The sequence below is a fragment of the Triturus cristatus genome, chromosome 10 (genome assembly GCF_964204655.1).
Source record: "Triturus cristatus chromosome 10, aTriCri1.1, whole genome shotgun sequence".
In the NCBI taxonomy this organism is placed as follows: Eukaryota; Metazoa; Chordata; class Amphibia; order Caudata; family Salamandridae; genus Triturus; species Triturus cristatus.
The window spans coordinates 159876947-159894877 of NC_140593.1; the positions used below are offsets into that span (position 1 = coordinate 159876947).

The 17931-nt window shown below is 47.2% G+C and overlaps 1 protein-coding gene across 1 annotated transcript in view; it reads left to right on the forward strand.

Moving 5' to 3' along the window:
- Positions 1-17931, forward strand: part of LOC146789139 (uncharacterized) — a 512431-nt gene that overhangs the window by 209595 nt on the left and 284905 nt on the right. The window contains exon 2 of the mRNA XM_085630715.1: positions 1052-1153. Within this exon, the coding sequence (XP_085486841.1) occupies positions 1052-1153 (102 nt within the window). The remainder of the gene's footprint in view (positions 1-1051; positions 1154-17931) is intronic.

The following is a 17931-nucleotide window of genomic DNA, read 5'->3' on the forward strand; positions in this document are numbered from 1 at the left end:
TCAGTTCATTGTGAGCGATGGGTCCAGTATGATGCTGAGGTTGCATGCGTGGTCCGTTGGGGGGGGTGGATTAGAAAGTGGCTGGCCAGCAAAAGTCGCCCCAGGCTGAAGGGGTGGGTTCCAGGATGAGTACTTCAGTCTTGTTCAAGTTGAACTTGAGGCAGCTATCTTTCATCCAGGTACCAACATCCTTCATTCCACTTTGGAAGTTGGTTCTGGCAGTTTGGGGTTAGGTGGTTAGGGAGAGGATCAGCTTTGATGGCCTTCTCGATGAATTGGCTGGGAAGGGGAGGAGGGAGATGGGTCTGTAGTTCTTGAGGTCAGTTTGATCTGCGGATGGCCTCTTCATCAGGGGGTGATTTCTGCGTGTTTCCAGACTTCGGGGAAGGTGGTGGTTTCGAATGAGCAGTTGATGGTGCAGCGAAGCTGGGGGGGCTGCTCTGTGGAAGATGTAGTTCCGGCAAGGATCCAACAGGGCTTCTGAGTGGATGCTCTTCATGGTCTTGAGCGTGTCCTTTTGTTGTGAGCAGAGTCCAGTAATTCTGAACATTGCATGGAGTACTATAAACTCACTCAGATCAAACTCATTTTAAAACCTTCAGTGGAAGGAAATACTTTGTAGGTCAGAGGAAGATGTGGGTTTGAGCCAGGCATGTCATGAAAATTTAAAATATCTGCTGACCAGTTTTGCACAAGCCTTGATGACTAGCACAAAATTGCACTGGTTTCCAGATGCAAAAGTGTGTTTTGCAGTGGTTGTCAGTGCAAATGTCATTGCACAATTACCCAGCACTAATGCAGAATTATCTGACATGCGGAGACTCCTCCATGACTGGGGGGCATCTGCCACGAGTGCAGAGGTCCTTTATGAATCAAGCCAGATGGCCACAGATTTAGGGCACTATAACATATCTGAAGATACTGTCCAACAACGATGTTAATGTGATGCCTATGTTTGCTGAGAGTTCCAGTGCTTCGCGTTAGCGATGCAGCAGTACTGCATCCTGTCAGCCTCTGAGAACTAATCTCTATTTTTGCTCTTTTCCAATAGATGAATTCTGTAACAGACGGTGATTGGTTATACAGCACAAAGAGATTGTGTGGTATAGATTTCAACATCCCAGGACACCCGGAAGACACTGGCATTAGGGAGGTAAGTGACCCCTCAAATGGATGCTACTGCACCTGCTTTAAAGTGACAAATGTTTTCATAGGGGTACGGGACAAGGCATGTGGGACAACAGAAATATCAAGGGGGTGCAAGGAGATATATTGAGGGACAGCCAACACCTAGCAGCGATCAAAGGGATCCACAGCAGAGTCACATTCAACATTGTGAGAGTTCCAGTTGACCAACTAGAACTAGATTCTGCTGGATCCCATGGGGTTTGTGTGCCTAATGAACAGCTAAGGAGAACATTCTACTTGCATCATGGTCTGATTATTTGTGTCTAGGGGTGTCAGTTGGTTGTGGATTTTATTTTGATTTAGTCAGTAACATTTACTTTGTTACTTTGTTATTCGTAGGGTATACACAGGGCCACTAGAATTATGCAATTGTGTGCCGATTTTCGCATAATTATAGATTTGCCAGTTTTGCCACATAATCTATAATTTGCCACATAATTTGCATATTTTAACAAAAAAATTGTTTCTTGCTCAAAAGGTTCAAAAGTTACTAACAATGCAGCGACAACTGTTGGCACGTGCAGGAAGGCCCTTTGTAATACTGGACTGGTCACCTTTCTGTTGCTCTTTGCTATATTTGGGTGTTAAACTGGCACCAGTGAGGGGCAACCAATGCCCAGGCAGCGTTACCAAGTTTAAAAATGACTAAATAATGAAGTAATACTATTACAAAATGTGGCGCATTATGCTACATAATTTGCCTTTTTGTGCTGCATAATTTACTAAAACCTGCCACATAATTTGGCCCCCTCCTGCTGTATAATTCCAGTGGCCCTGGGTATACATAGTGCAGAGGCTATTATCAGTCGGTCACGCATCTGCGCTATCTATTCTAATAGTAGCTGATGACATGGTGTCATATTCTGTTCCTGGTATTGAGACCTCGTGAAATTCTGTGCTGTTGCGTTTTGTATTGCGCTGTATTGCACTTCAGTACTTATCTAATGCTTCATACCCCTCAAATGGTTCAGCTTGCAGTGGGTTCCTTTTTTGGAGTGTGTGATTGGAAGATGTTCCATGTAGTAAGTCTTACATGGCCAAAGACATGCCCAAAACATTGTGCAATATGTCTCGCTGTGATTAAGCATGAAGTATTACAGAGAGGGGCCGATTCCGATCCGGGTCGGAAAGCACTCCGACCGAGTCGGATCCGGAGTGTTTATCGACCGAGCCGGACCCCTACAGTCCGACCGAGTGAGTACGATGTGATTTATGCTGTCGGACTTGGTTTAGCCGTACTCCCATAGAAGTCAATGGGAGCCAGTTGTACGACGCGTACATGCTCTCCCATTGACTGAATGGGTACGTCTCGAACAAGTGCGCCCCCTACAGCGGGTACGCATCAGTGCCATCCGCACCGTACATGCCTATGTTGGGGAGACCCATAGGTCTCCCCCTGTGTCCGAGTCGTAGGGCTGCGGTTGTCAGGGGGTCCGACGCGGACCCCCGAAGTCCGACTCCGGGAGCTTTTGCGAGCCAGACATTCCGGCTCGCACAGGCTGTTCGACGCGTGCATCGTACTGGCTCAGTTGTAAATCGCATCCATTGCACGCCACGGTTAGCTTCCGACCGAGACGTACGGAGCGGTTCGGACCCAGAAACGACTCGGTCGGTGAATCTCACGTAGCTCGCATCGTACTTGCTCGCTCACGCGTACGGCTTGTAGTTTTTCCGGCCGGATCGCGCTCGGTGCCCTTCCGACCCGATCGGAATGAGAATACATGCACATGTGATGTACGCTATCGTTTCTTGGTGCAAAAAAGACATACAGTAATGCAGCAACAGTCACCTCACCTAGCCACTGACAAATTAAAAGACCATGTTTGTAGTTCGAAACATTGCCTGCTTCAGCAGAGACGAGGAGAGACAATGTTTCACTATCTAACTGCCAAGGCTCACTGACAACATCGATGTAAAAAATATTGATGTAAAAAATATAGATGAAAAAATATTGACAACAAAAATATTGACTCCTATACTTAAACAGGAAAGTGCACAAATATCGACTAAAAAATATCGGTGTAAAAAATATAGATGTATAAAATATCAACTTTTATATAAATATAAAATAATATATATTACATTTATTTGAACAAAATAAAATAAATGTAATATACATTTAAATAAAATATAACAAATAAACTTAATAAAAAAAGATAAACACACAAACAATTATTTATGCATATATATTTACTTTAAAACAATGAATAAACTATTACTTTTAATATATGTTAAAAGATTAGATTATATAAAAAATAAAAGTATATAGCAATAATTTAAAATTTAAAAAAACAACATTCTATAATAAATTAAAACATTAAACTATTAATAAATATTTAAACATACATTTCACAATAAAGTCAGTGCAACAGTAGGGAAAGTGTTAAATAGCGGAGAGGTAAAAATAACTATTTCCGTTCCAGTGGGTGCAACAGTAGGGTAAGTGTTGGATAGCGGAGTAATTAAATTTACTATTCCAACTCCAGTGAGTGCAACAAAAGGGAAAGTGTTGGATAGCAAAGGGGTTAAAATTACTATTCCCACTCCAGTGAGAGCAACAGTAGGGAAAGTGTTGGATAGCTGAGGGGCAAAAATTACTATTCCCACGCCAAAGAGTGCAACAGTGGGGAAAGTGCTGGATAGCGGAGGGGCAAAAATGACTATTCCCACTCCAGTGAGTACAACAGTAGTGACAGTGTTGGATAGCGGAGGGGTAAAATTAACTATTCCCACTCCAGTGAGTGCAACAGTAGGGAAAGTGTTGGATAGCGGAGGGGTAACATTTACTATTCCCACTCCAGTGAGTGCAACAGTAGGGAAAATGTTGGATCACGGAGGGGTAAAAATTACTATTCCCACTCCAGTGAGTGCAACAGTAGAGTGAGTGTTGGATAGCGGAGTAATTAAATTTACTATTCCAACTCCAATTAGTACAACAGTAGGGAAAGTGCTGGATAGCGAAGGGGTTAAAATTACTATTCAAACTCCAGTGAGTGCAAAAGTAGGGAAAGTGTTGAATAGCTGAGTAATTACATTTACTATTCCAACTCCAATGAGTACAACAGTAGGGAAAGTGTTGCATAGCGGAGAGGCAAAACTTACTATTCACACTCCAACAGTTGAAAAAAAAAATATATATATATACACTTTTTTTATGAAAAGAAATAAATAATATATTTTTTAAATCAATCAAAGATATTAAATATATAAAAAGGTATTGTAATATTAATTACATATAACAAATACCTATAAATATTATATAAAATAAAATAATAATTTAAAAAATACATATTTTAAACTAGAAAATACTTACAGAAACATTAATTAATACATACATTTATTTATTTTATCTACTACTCTATAACACCACCCCAATAACAGCACACTTCAACATTTTTAAATACATTTACTTTTACAATTAACATAATTAATAATAAATTAAGAAAATATTATTAATAAAAATAAACTAACAAACCTTAGTTAACTACATACACTTTAACACTATAATGTCCACAACACACACCTGAATTAAACTATAAAATAATAAAAACAATTGAAACGTATTTTTAAATTAAAAACTAGTATCATTACCAACTAATTAGAAAGTAATTAAAATGTATTTAATACCCGCCCTTTACCCCTTTAAAAATAAAAACAACACAAAATAAAATAAACAATTACCCAAAATAAATATAAAATAATTAACATTCATTGACAAGTATATATTAATTAATTAAACACAAATTAATTCCCACCCTTTAACCCTATACGCACTACAACCCACACCTAAAATTATTACACAATTACCATAATACATGTTTAATTAAATTCATATTAATTAACAAAAAACTATTAATAAAAAATGAACTAATTAACACCCTTTACCCCTATAAACCCCAAAACACACACCTAGAATGAATTACACAATTACCATAATTAATTACCAATTAATTAATTAAAATTAATTAACAACCAATTATTAATTTATCAATTAAAAATAAATTATTTCCCACCCTTTACACCTATAAACACCGCAACACACACCTAAAATTAATTATACAATCACCATAATTAATAACTAATTAATTACAATTAACAACCAATTATTAATTAATTAGTAATAAATTACTTTACACATTTAACACCATAACATCTCGTTAAACAAATATTAATAAATAAAAAATAATCAATTAATTTAATATAATTAAATTACTTTCCACCCTATTCCCCTAAAAACCAACAACCTTCTACGGAAATAAAAACGCATAATCCAAATAAACAAAAAATAATAACTACAAGAAATGTAACACATATATTTAAAAAAAAACAATTCTTATACAATAACATACATCACAAATATATACTAAAATACATAACATTAATTTAAAAATCGATATTTTTAACAACAAAACTATATTTTTGCAAACAATATTAAACTCTTCGATATTTTTAAAATCGATATTACTTACCTAGAGTCGATATTCTTGGGCACGATATTCTTGCTGTCGATATTTCAGAACCACGATATTTATGACTCGATATTTTTTACTCGATATTCTGTCTGCACACCAGCTGCTAACACTAAAGAAGCCCAGCCTCCCATTTTTACCAATATAACATGGATAAATATCATGATTCTGGTTTGCTGTTCTGTACACCCGTGACGCAAAGTAACTGAGGGTGAGCCCCACATAAGACTGTACAAACAAGAGCTCCATACTGCTCTGCTGATTGATTGATTGATTGAGTCTGAATTGTGACGTCACACGCGGTCTCTGAGCCGCGAGGAGGGGTGTGGCGAACTCTCCTCTCCGAATCCAGCGCATCACAATCTCAAGGACCTCCGTTGCCTTACTGCTGCCTCACCAGCCCCCAATTGGGTTCATCGACCCCCACTGGCTCATTGGCTTCATCAGCCACCACCGGCTCATCGGCCCTAATGGATGTGGCAGGCCTTGTTGGATGACTACAGATTGGTGATTGCAGCCGGTCGGGAGCAGAGGGAAGGAGCAGCGGTATGGCTAGGCTAGCGACAGTACCCATTTCCAGGCAGAAGCAGTCGGCATTAGGCTGGTGCGGCTTGCATCGCTTCTCTGTTAGTACGTGCCCTATCCCAGAGGTCCTTAGAGTACGATACTCTGTGATCCCCCGACCTCGGCCTCTCATAGTATTGCTGTTCCAGCCTGTGCTGAGAGTCATTGGAGGCAGGGGGGAGCCCAGTCCACAGCCCAGTCTGGGCCGGTCCAGCCGGCCCATTCTAGCTATTGCTACCTATTCCTACCAACTGGAACCTGGGGAAAAAAAGAAGAAGGAGTACAGGTGAGTACTGGTGGGAAACTGGTGGGAAAAGGACATTACTCTGCACCCTTCTGTACCCACCTTGCAACCTCCCTGGCCCTCAATTCATCAAGCCACAAAGCTCACAAGCCCCACTGGAGCCCGGATAGGCACCCACACGGAACTTAATTTGGAGGAGAGAAGGACTGAAGAGGGAGCTCAGCGAGGTTAAAGCAGGGTTAGACCCTGCAGTGTGGGTGTGTCCCGAGTTCAGCCCAGGGCCGGACTGGGAATGCAAACCGTTCCTGGCAATTGATTTGGGATTGCCGCGGGGTGCACGTAAAACTCGCAGTTGCTTTTCTTACAGGTGGCCCACCCTCAGGGGTCCGAAGCCGGCCCCCACCCTGGCGGTCCACCTGAGAAATGCTCAGTGCCTGCTACGGCCAGTCCAGCCCTGGTTGAGCCCCAGATCACCGAGCCCAGCTGGGTCTGGGTGCAGCTTGTGGACTGGGTGCGCCCCCCTGCCTATGCTGTCGGCTGCCTGTTCTTGCACCTGGTGCACACTCCTTGGCAGGAGCAAGAGCAACCCCAAGCCTGCTCATGGGACAATCCACCACAAAGCTCACTAAATATTGGAACAATAGGACCCCCGTAAGACCCCCTCCTGGATCCAGCCCTCCTAATAACGACTCAGCAAGAGCCCAACACACGGATTTATAGATCAATACATAAATGTTATTAAACTTACCTCAGAAGGCCTGGAATACAAAGGGGGGGAGGGGGGAGAAGCGTCTGCCGGCATTAAAAAAGTACGTGTTTTTCATCCACTTGGAAGCTGATCTACAAATGACCTTTTAAGTTGCAAGACACGAACCACCTCAATAAATTCAAATAAGTAAGTCTGTAACAGAAGCCGATAATGACAAAAAAGCGACCAGGGATTAAAAAATCCACCTGCAATACCCATTCTACACAAGGATTAGTCAAAGACACACAAGTCCTGTGTGAGTCAACACCTGCTGCACCTCCTGCCCCCCACACCTTGACAATTTGCAGCTACTTTACCCCACTGCCCACTCCACTGAAAGCTCTCACGAAGGGGCAGCTGTGTGACAAATCTACATTGCCCCGATTGACTTCAAATTTACATGGAGATCAATTACCCCAACACCAAGAAGCTGCACAGGGGCAGGAACAAATTACACATTACATGGGGAATTTGGACTATGGAGTCTCTCCTCGCGTCCAAGTTACTGAAATTGACAGGCCATTGGGACAGTATTCCCTAGAGAAGGAGATAGGCCACGAACAACCTGAAGCTATTGAAATATCCTCAGCATTCGTCTCCTTGCAAGTTATCATTAATAACACAGAAAGAAAAACTGATGAACTTTCCCAGGGTCAAGGAAGCTGTTTTTATGGTGACCTGTTTCCGACACAACCCCCTCCATCATTGCAGTCTTATAATTTCAATAAGAGAATACCCCCTGGGGTTGGAAGATAACAGCACCGAGGGGGATCACACCCACCGCAACACCTATTATATACCTCAGTTTGGGTGCACTCAACAAAATTCCCTCTCATCCTCAATAAACAAGACACTGATGGCTTAAATCAATGCTCTTTCATGGTAGACGCAAAAAATGGAAATCCAAATGGACACAATGCAGGCAGTAGTAATAGCCATAACTGAGATAACAGTCAAAATACATAAACTGGAGGGTAAATTGGATTCAACAAACAGCCACTAAACGGCGAAGTGCTCATGTCCTCCTATAGTAGAGAAACTTAGCTCCGCAGTGGGGCCAATATATAGAGGATAGTGCCCCCGGATTAGCCCCTGAAGGAGGACACCCCACTCCTACTACAACAAACACCAAAAGTGCCAACATAGCGGGAATGGATACCCCCCACCTCTTCAAAACTGGCCATAGCGGGGAACTGCATTCAAACACAACAGGCATTGGCATAGCCAATAGGTCTCGCCTTTGGGACTTTATAAGTGTTTAGCCATGCAACAGTTGAAGTTGTTGCACCAAGGATATTGTGCTGCATAACTAAATACTTATAAGGTCCCAAAAGCGAGACCTATTGGCTATGCCAATGCTTGCTTTTGTATTGTATGTGGACTCTTCTAGAACCTCTGAGTTGAGCTACAACCGCGCCTGTTAATATGGCACTTAGAATAAAAACTCTGCATGAAGTATTGCATCAAATCAATTGTTATGCAACCCACCCTGCTCCTCTGACTATTGTGCAAATGTCATTCATTGCACAGAATGGACCTCTCTGTTACGCTCAGTATGAGTGGGCCACAAAAACAACTATGGTAATGGAAGCAAAAACATTATATTATGGCTGATTAGGTACATTCTGAAACTTTCAAAGGCGGGTGAGGCACCTAAAATGAAAAGGACGCGGTACTATGGAGGACGATTTCAATTCCTATGGACTCACATATCTCCTTTTCAATGAATTGTAATTGCATTTGTATAGAACTTACTACCCCTGATGAGCCCCCACAACCCCTACAATTAATTATCCAGTGCCCTGATACATTGCACTGATTTTAGGAGCTTGAAGGATTCCACCTCTTCCAGGGTCTGATATTATCCCACAAATTGCACCAGTGTGTTTTTCATTTAATTTTAATGTGAAGAATTACACAGTGTAAAAAGCACAGTGCCGCCAGGGAGCTTTACATAGGGACAAGAAAAAAGTGTTAAAGTGCGACTATGCAAACAGAAAATGAGAAATAAGAATGAGGATTGCAGAAAACGGATACAATCCTTTTAGTTCTCAAAATACATATGATACTATTATCACAGCTACAACTACAGCTATTGCGTCCATGACCTTGCCGACGTTGCAGTACTACATAGATGTTAAGATTAAACAAACTGCCCTTTCAAAATATTAACTATAGCATATCTAAAAAAAGACCACATATTAAGTTATTTAATAAAAACATGGGTTTTCAATTCGCCACAGGTGAGTTTTCGTTTGAGTTCAAAAGGGTCAATTTAGCCATCTATAAATTGGAAAGAGTTCCACTCAAACTCCTGATTGGACGTAGCATTTGCCACCAAGACTCGCAGCCATAAGAGGGGTTTAATTACCTACATCAATAGTACTTGTTTTCCCTAACATGGGGAATTGTTTCCAGTGCACATCTGGGAATGCACGCCGGATGGCGAGGCCTGTGCGGGCTCTTTCTCGGGTCTAAGGCGCCGCTCCCCCTCCATACAGGCTATCCACTTCCGTTTTGAATGCCTGCCCACACCGAGGTCCCACATGCCGCTTGCAAGGAGTCAAAGGCGACGACGCCATTCCAAATTGTCATTACATGGTGTTATCAAGCGTGGGCAGAATTGTCGACCTGCAGGTGCAATGAAAGGCAAGAGCAAGCAGGGAGAGTGCAGTCCTCAGCTAGAACAGACCTACACAAAGCTGCCACTTCCGGGTCTTGAAAGAACCCCCTATAAATATGCAAATTCTAGAACGTGAAGAGAAAAAGAGGCCCAAGTCTAAAAAAAGACAGCTGCTCTGTGCAAAGGGTTCAAGGCCATGCCTGCCTGTCTCTCTGGGACACACCATACGCCGCATCCCTCCATCAGCCCCCATGTAATCACAATCTTGTATGAGAATGCAAGCCAGGGACCTACAGGGACCGGACATACTCACAGAAGAACCGATATAAACACACTTAACAACTCATAGACGCATTCACCCACGCTCAAAATTCACCATGAGCACTCACACGCAGACATGCATCCATACACACACATGCAGTCCCACTCAAGCTAACTCATAAGGACTTTCATACAGGCAAACTCAAACAGCCTCACCCTCAAACAGACACGGGTTCTCACACGCAGACCACCGACAATTTTAACACTCACTCACCTACTCACACAAGGCAATGCTCACAAAGTTTGTTCAAAGCAAAACAATATTCAGTTAACTTCTGATTTATTTAAAAAATATAACGATAATATACACAGCCTTGTAGGATTCCTCATTTATATATTTTTTAAACATGGCGCTTATGACTTATAATTGGAAACACAAAAATACAATGCGTGTGTTCTTTATTCCACGTTATTTCATGGCTTCAAACCCCCTAATTAATAACAATTGTTTGATTACACACAACGCTTCATGCCACAGATTCGAAGCACTGAGCCGTAGTTAATCTAACCGTAAAACCCTACACATATGCTGCCAGGGCTGTATTTGACTGCACCAGTAAGCACCCCCAGCATTTGCTTCCACTGGTCTCCTACGTGATGCCAGGACCAGGCCTTCGTGGCGAATTCACCTGGAGCAGCCTGGGCTTAGAAACACTCGCCTACTGCAAATATGGTCCTCGAGTCCGTAATTGTAACCCTCATTTTCTCTTGCAGTGGTAATCTGAGAGCCCTGTGCCGAGCACAGAACAGCTGTTCAGGCTCTCTCCTCCGTCAGACGATAGAAACTTTCCAAAGCAGGTAAACGCCTGCGAAATTGAGACATGTAGTGATCACAAGGCATTTGCAGGAAGTTTTCAACCCTGGAAACTTAGTTTTACTCCTGTCAAAAGCATGAGTAAATCCGTTCTAAAGATTGAAAAGGGGTGGAAGACACCAAAAATTGGTAGTGGTAGGAGAAGGAGGTTTTCTAGGGTGGCTCTTACAGGCGTCTTAATCCTTCTTTCGTAACCATAGCCAAAAAAAACAAGCGCGCAAGCCTCGCGCAGCAGCAGGGGGAGGCGCTTGCGCACCTCACGCGGTAGCAGGGGGGAGATGGGGGGGCTGCACGATTCACTTGCGGGAGCTATAATTGCTACCATATGGCGCCACTCGCTCCCGCAAGTGAATTTCCAGACGTGCACGCGTTGCCATTGAAGGCAATGGAACGCGTGCACGTTTTTGGCTGAAAAGCCGAAGCGATCTCAAAAGATCTTTTTTCCTAAGCAGCGCATGCGCGCCGCGTAGGCGAGACCTAAAAAGATCAGCGCCAACGCGCAAAGGAACTCCAGTCGCGTTTACAGGCACCAGATAGGGGCTACACCGCTAAAAAGGCAGTCTCAGACATCGCTTCAGAATCAAATACACCTATGCCGCAGAAGCTCTTTCCAACCTTCCAAACAACGAGGCCAGCCACCAGCTCTGACAACGAACAGATGATAATGATGCCTACCAGGCCGCAAATTGCAACTCCGCTTACTGGGGTAAGCCACGACGAAGACAGGCAGAATCAAGCCTTACGGGAGGAGTCTAATTATCCCACCTTAGCGGAAATTAGGACGAGTAACCATACAGTGCAGGGTTTAAGCAGTCAGGATCAAATGGCGTTATTATCTACCTAGGACATTACAGGTTTAATGCCACCTCATATATACAAATAGACATTAAATTGTGCCAATCTTGGTTGGGGTCTGAGAGGCAGCTATGCCAACGCTTGTATCAGCTGAAACATCTTTCCACGGGTCTGGCTTTGCAGGGACCCAGAAGGCAAGCAGTGCCGTAACGAAACTGGAGCTCTCAGGCCAAGGCTGAGTAGGCCCCCTGCAGTGCTAGCCCCCCCCCGCAAAGCAGGAGCTGCGGGGGCCAATGTTAGGGGCTATGTTGTTGCTATGTTGGGGGCTGCGTCCCCCCTCTGACTCTACTCAATGGAATCCTGCTCTCTGGGTTCCTCTTCTGGATTCTTGACTTTGGTGACTTTTGTGCATCCCGCCATTTTTGGAGATGGTCTCTGTCTATACCCACGACCCGGACCTGCCATTTTCTTTGACCTTTGTTCAGTTCCTTCTTCCCTCCTGACTCCTCCTGATGACCCTCGATCGTTTTTCTCTTTTTGCTGGACTGTCTTAAATATATATATATATGGATTATATAATTGTCCAAGCTTAATCGCTGTTAAAATGTAATCGTGTGAATTTACTATTTGTATATACAGAACTCTAACCACTAGTATATGGAGTAGACCTTTGTACTTACTACCATTCCTTTGTGACTTTAGAGTTTATCTGTTTGTATCTCTTCCTTGAGTGACTTTGCAACTTGTACATGTGCAATTTTTTCCTGTTTATATCTCTTCCTTGAGTGACTTTACACCTTGTACATTTGCATTTTTTTTCCTGTTTGTATGTCTTATGTAACTCATGTAATCCAAAGTCCTTATGTAACGCAACTGGTTCTTTTGTAAAGCGCTCTGACACCTTCGGGTAATGTTCGTGCTATATAAAATTGCATTAAATAAATAAATAAATTACATCACTGGCAGGAGACTGAGTACTCATTCTTGCACATTGTACAAGCACAGGGACAATGCTGGTCAACATCACATTTCTGTAAGGTATATAAAACTCAGAGATAAGAGCACGGCAAGTCGAGAATCCATGGAAAGTTCTGCCAGATGCATGCACTGTCTTGAGAAGACGAACATGGCACAGAACTGAGTGCATGCACTTTGATGCATGAATGAAGGTTGGGCAGTGCGGATTCCATTACAGGGCTAAGTAGGTCGGAGTGTTGAGCGTTTGTTTATTGTGCACCACTGAACTTTTATAGTGAGAGCCACCTGTACACTGCACAGATCTATACATGCTCAGTGATAAGTGTACGCTGACAGCAAAAAACTAAATACGTGCATAGGTACACTTGCAACATAGTAAAGGGGTGGGTGGGAGCTCTGAAGAAGCAACACGGGAAACCAAATAGTACCACCATCACAGTGCAAGTAACGGATGGACACTAATCAGGAGGAATCAGTCTGTGCTTGGTCCTTGCTCCAGAGAAGAGACAGGAAGTGACGTCTGGCATCCACTGGCCAATTATGAGTCTGGAAAGAAGAGTGCCAATGATGTCAACGAATGGTAAGTAATGGGCGGGCTCCAACCCCTTTTTTGTTAACAACAGTGTCTTGCAAGCAAGAGCGCATGTACTAGTGCATGGCCCATGCAGGCTCGCCCCTAATGAAACAAAAACGTTTTCTTTTCTTTTTTTTTTAAACGCATCCCATTTTCCTTTAAGGAAATGGGGCTGCATTAAAAAAAATTGCTTTGTCTGAAAACCATCTGTTGGACAGGCCACACGAAGGGCTTACTCCCTCCCCGCACGACGGGGCCCGAGCTCCGGCCCACCAGGCATAATCCACGAAAAGCACCTGTACCCCGTCTCCCGACGGATCTTCTGCCCTCGGACCTCTACTCATCACGGGGCCCAGCCCCACCGGCTCCCCCGGCCGGTTCAAGCCGCCATCTTGGGCCCTGCACCACGAGGCCGCGTGGCCTCGCCCCGACCCTAACCCCGGGCCTGGCCGGCCCCGACATCCCGGCACCACCATCCACCCGGGAGGTGAGCGGACCACTTGGCAGGTCAATGGGAGGACGAAGTGTCAAAAGCTCTTCCCCCGCCAGGTGCCGATCGCCTCCAGCTCCCCCAGGCGCTGGCTCCACCCCCTGCTGGGTGTCTGGACACCTTCATCCCGGGCCCTCCGACCTCCAAGTGCGAGGGTCCGGACATCAAAGGGCGCCTGCCCTATAACTGGGGCAACTCCGGAGCAGGAAGGCAGTTGTATCCTGGAGTCGAGAGACACCGAGAGAACTCAGCCTTGACGGACTACTGGCGCTGCCGTAGCCCGCTCTTGTGAACCATCGTCCTGCCTGCTGGCGCTGCCGCGGCCTTCCACAACATCCATCCTCGTCGGGACCTGCTGGCGCTGCCGCGGCCCGTTGTAACGACCATCCTCACCGGGACCTGCTGGCGCTGCCGCGGACCGTACATCGACCATCTTTGCGGGACCTGCTGGCGCTGCCGCGGCCCGTACCACCCAAGCTCGAGGATTGTGAGCTACGCATCATCTCAGCCAAACTACCCGACTGGTAGACAGACTGTCCCGCTACCCCTTACCCTGCTTTGAGAGACTTGAATCGAGGGGACCCCGGAGTCCAGACCTCCTTGTACCATTCAACCGTACCTTAAGAAGTGCTTATAAAGAACACTGAACCTTATCCGTGTGTGGTATCTGTCTGTGGGGGGGGGAAGTTACTTGTCTGTACGATCGCTGGAGACGGCTCTCCCCGGAGACCTCTCCTCCTGACCCCGGCCGACCCTCCCGGTCCGTCTACCCTTTCTAACATTGGTGGCCAGCGGCGCGATCCGAATCAACGCGTAATCGTACAGAGAGTAGCTCACCCCACGACAACAACACGATGTCAGCCAAAGATAGCAACTCCACCGAGAAATTCCAAATGGATAAATTAGAAGAATACAACCACCGCGAACTGAGACAATTCTGCATAGAACTTGGCATTGCTACCACCGGCCTGAGTACCAAAGATGACCTAAAGCACGCCCTAGAGTCGTGGACAGAAACTGGGGTCGCCGGACCCTCCGACCAAAGCAGCATCACACCAGAGGGGAACGCCACGGCTCCCGAGGAGCGGGGAACGGGCCTCTCGCAGGAGGAGATCCGAGAAAGAGAAAGAACCAGATTGCACGAGTTGGAAATGGCACGACTCAAGATGGATGGGGAACTCAAGTTAGCTGAACAGAAACTCAACCTCGAGCACATGCGGCTCCGAGATGAACGAGAAGAGAAGCAGAGACAGAGAGAGCTGGAGGAGAAAAAAATAACGCTCGAGCACGAGCGCAAACTGGCGGAAATAGAACTTCGGAAACAGAATAAAGAACTGGGGGTGCCTGAGCGACCACACACCCCGGGGCCAATCGAGAAAAAAGTCCACATCCCCAAGGATGTTGTCCGCGAGTATGTCCGAGAAGACGACATACAACAGTGGTTTAAAGCCTACGAGATCGCCATGACCTCCCACCGGATCGACCGGAGTGATTGGGGAGCCGGACTCTGGGGGAGGTTTATCAACGAGGGGCGCGATGCCCTACTGCAGCTCCCAGATCACCAAATGTCGTCCTACGACCACATGAAGGCTGCCCTCCTCACCCGCTACGGCCTCACACCCGAGATGTACCGCCAGAGGTTCAGAGATTGCACCCGGATCCCAGGTACAACTTGGGTAGAATACGTGAACTATTTCAGCCGTGCCTTCGAGGGTTGGATAAAGGGGAGCCAGGTCACCACCTACGAACAACTCTTTAACCTGATGGTATGGGAGCACCTGTCAAACAACTGCTTCGTCGAGCTCAGGCAGCACCTCCTCGACAGTAAGCTGACTGACCCCCGGCAGCTCGCCGCCGAAGCTGACCGATGGGAAAGCACCCGAGTGGGCCGGAGGGGGCCACACGAACAGAACAGAAACAACCAAGGCCAGCACCGTCCTCGGGGAGGAGGAGGGGGCCAGGGGCGAGGGAGAGACGCCTTGCCCGCAACACCCCTGGCCAGCACCCCGGCTCCGGCCGGTTGGGGCAACCCCCCGTGGCGTCCTGGGGTCCGAGCCAACGTCACGTGCCACCGATGCCAGCGAGTCGGCCACTACGCCAATGACCCGAGCTGCCCGCAGAACCAAACACCCAAGCCCCGCCAGGTAGCTGCCGCCGCCCTGGGGGAAGAGCGATCATTGGAGGAACCAGAGGAGTATGAGCCGGCCCAGCAAGAGTGGGAACCGGCCGCCATGGTCCTGGCGTGCTTAGGGGGAAGAGACATGGTCCCGCGGGCTCCCCTACCCGCTAACACCAGGAAATACGGTCAGTGGGTGACCATTAATGGACAGCGAGCCGAGGCCTTGCGTGACACAGGCGCCAGTGTGACGGCCGTCCGCTGTCACCTGGTGAAGCCCGAGCAGATCCTGCCGAACATTCTCTGCCCCGTCCGCTCGGCAGACAACTCTGAAAGTATGTGTCAAATGGCCTGCGTTCCATTCGAATGGGGAGGGGTCTCCGGCCTGTTGAAGGTGACGGTCCGGGACGATGCCCCCGTGGACTGCCTCCTGGGGAATGACCTCGAGAGTTCCCCGTGGGCCACCGTTGAGAGAAGAGAGCACCTGGGGATGCTGGGCCTCCCGGACTGGGCCTGCATAACCACCCGGTCCATGGCCGCCCGTGCCGTCCCTCGATCAGAAGAACCAAAATGGCCAGCACCTCCGCCCCCAGTCGCCCCAGTAGAAGACAACGACGAGGCCAGCCTCCCAGACCCGACGGCCGAAGGGGACGCACAACCCCAGGACCTTCCTGACCTGGCTCAGTGGCGTCAAGAGGGGGGGCCCACCCAAGCACAGTTCCGCCAGGAACAAAAGACCTGTCCCTCCCTCGAGGGACTCCGCCAACAAGCCAGCGCCCAGAACGCAGGGGACTCCACCGGAACTCACTGGGTCTACTGGGATAACGACCTGCTATACAGCGAGCAAAGAATCGCCGAGCTGGGGGCCGGTCGAGTACTGGTGGTACCTCTCCGCTTCAGAGACTTTCTGCTCAACCTGGCCCACGATGTCCCCCTGGCTGGACACCTGGGCCAAGATAAAACGTACAGCCGCCTAGTGACCCACTTTTTCTGGCCGAGAATGAGGAACGACGTCCTGAACCACTGCCGATCTTGCCCCACATGCCAAGCCAGCGGGAAGAGTGGTCGGAAGCTGAAAGCCCCTCTGCAACCCTTCCCTGTGGTCACCACCCCGTTCGAGAGGGTGGGGATAGACATCGTGGGGCCTCTGGACCCCCGCACGGCACAAGGACACAGGTTTATCTTAGTACTGGTGGACCATGCCACCCGCTACCCCGAAGCGGTGCCCCTACGGACCGTGACAGCTCCGGTGGTTGGCCGGGCCCTAATGGGGATCTTCTCCCGGGTAGGCTTCCCCCGAGAAGTCGTCAGCGACCGAGGCACGAACTTTATATCCAAATACATGAAGTCCCTCTGGCAACAATGCGGGGTCACCTACAGATTCACGACCCCCTATCACCCCCAAGGGAACGGACTAGTGGAGCGTTTTAACCGCACCCTCAAGGGGATGATTGGGGGATTGGAAGAGCCCCTCCGTCGCCAGTGGGATGTACTACTCCCGTGCCTCCTCTTCGCCTACCGCGAAGTTCCCCAGAAGTCCCTCGGTTTTAGCCCTTTCGAACTCCTGTACGGGCACCCTGTGCGAGGGCCCCTCAGCCTAGTAAAAGAAGGTTGGGAGATGGCCCCCCTAAAGACCCCTCCAGACGTCTTCAAATGCCTCCTGGCCCTACGCAATCAGACCCGGCGCTTCAGAGAGATGGCCAAGGCGAACCTCGAGGCCAGCCAGGAGGACATGAAGAAGTGGTATGATCACAATGCCTCCTCCGTTGAGTTCGAGCCTGGACAACAAGTATGGGTGATGTCCCCCACCGAACCATGTGCCTTGCAAGATAAGTGGACAGGGCCCTTCAAAGTGGTCGAGCGCAAAAGCCCCGTCACTTACCTCATCGACCTGGGGACCTCCCGGAACCCCCTTCGGGTCCTCCACACCAACCGACTCAAACCACACTTTGTGCGCTCAGAACTCAGCCTCCTGATGGCTACGGACAGTGGGGCAGAGGAAGACTC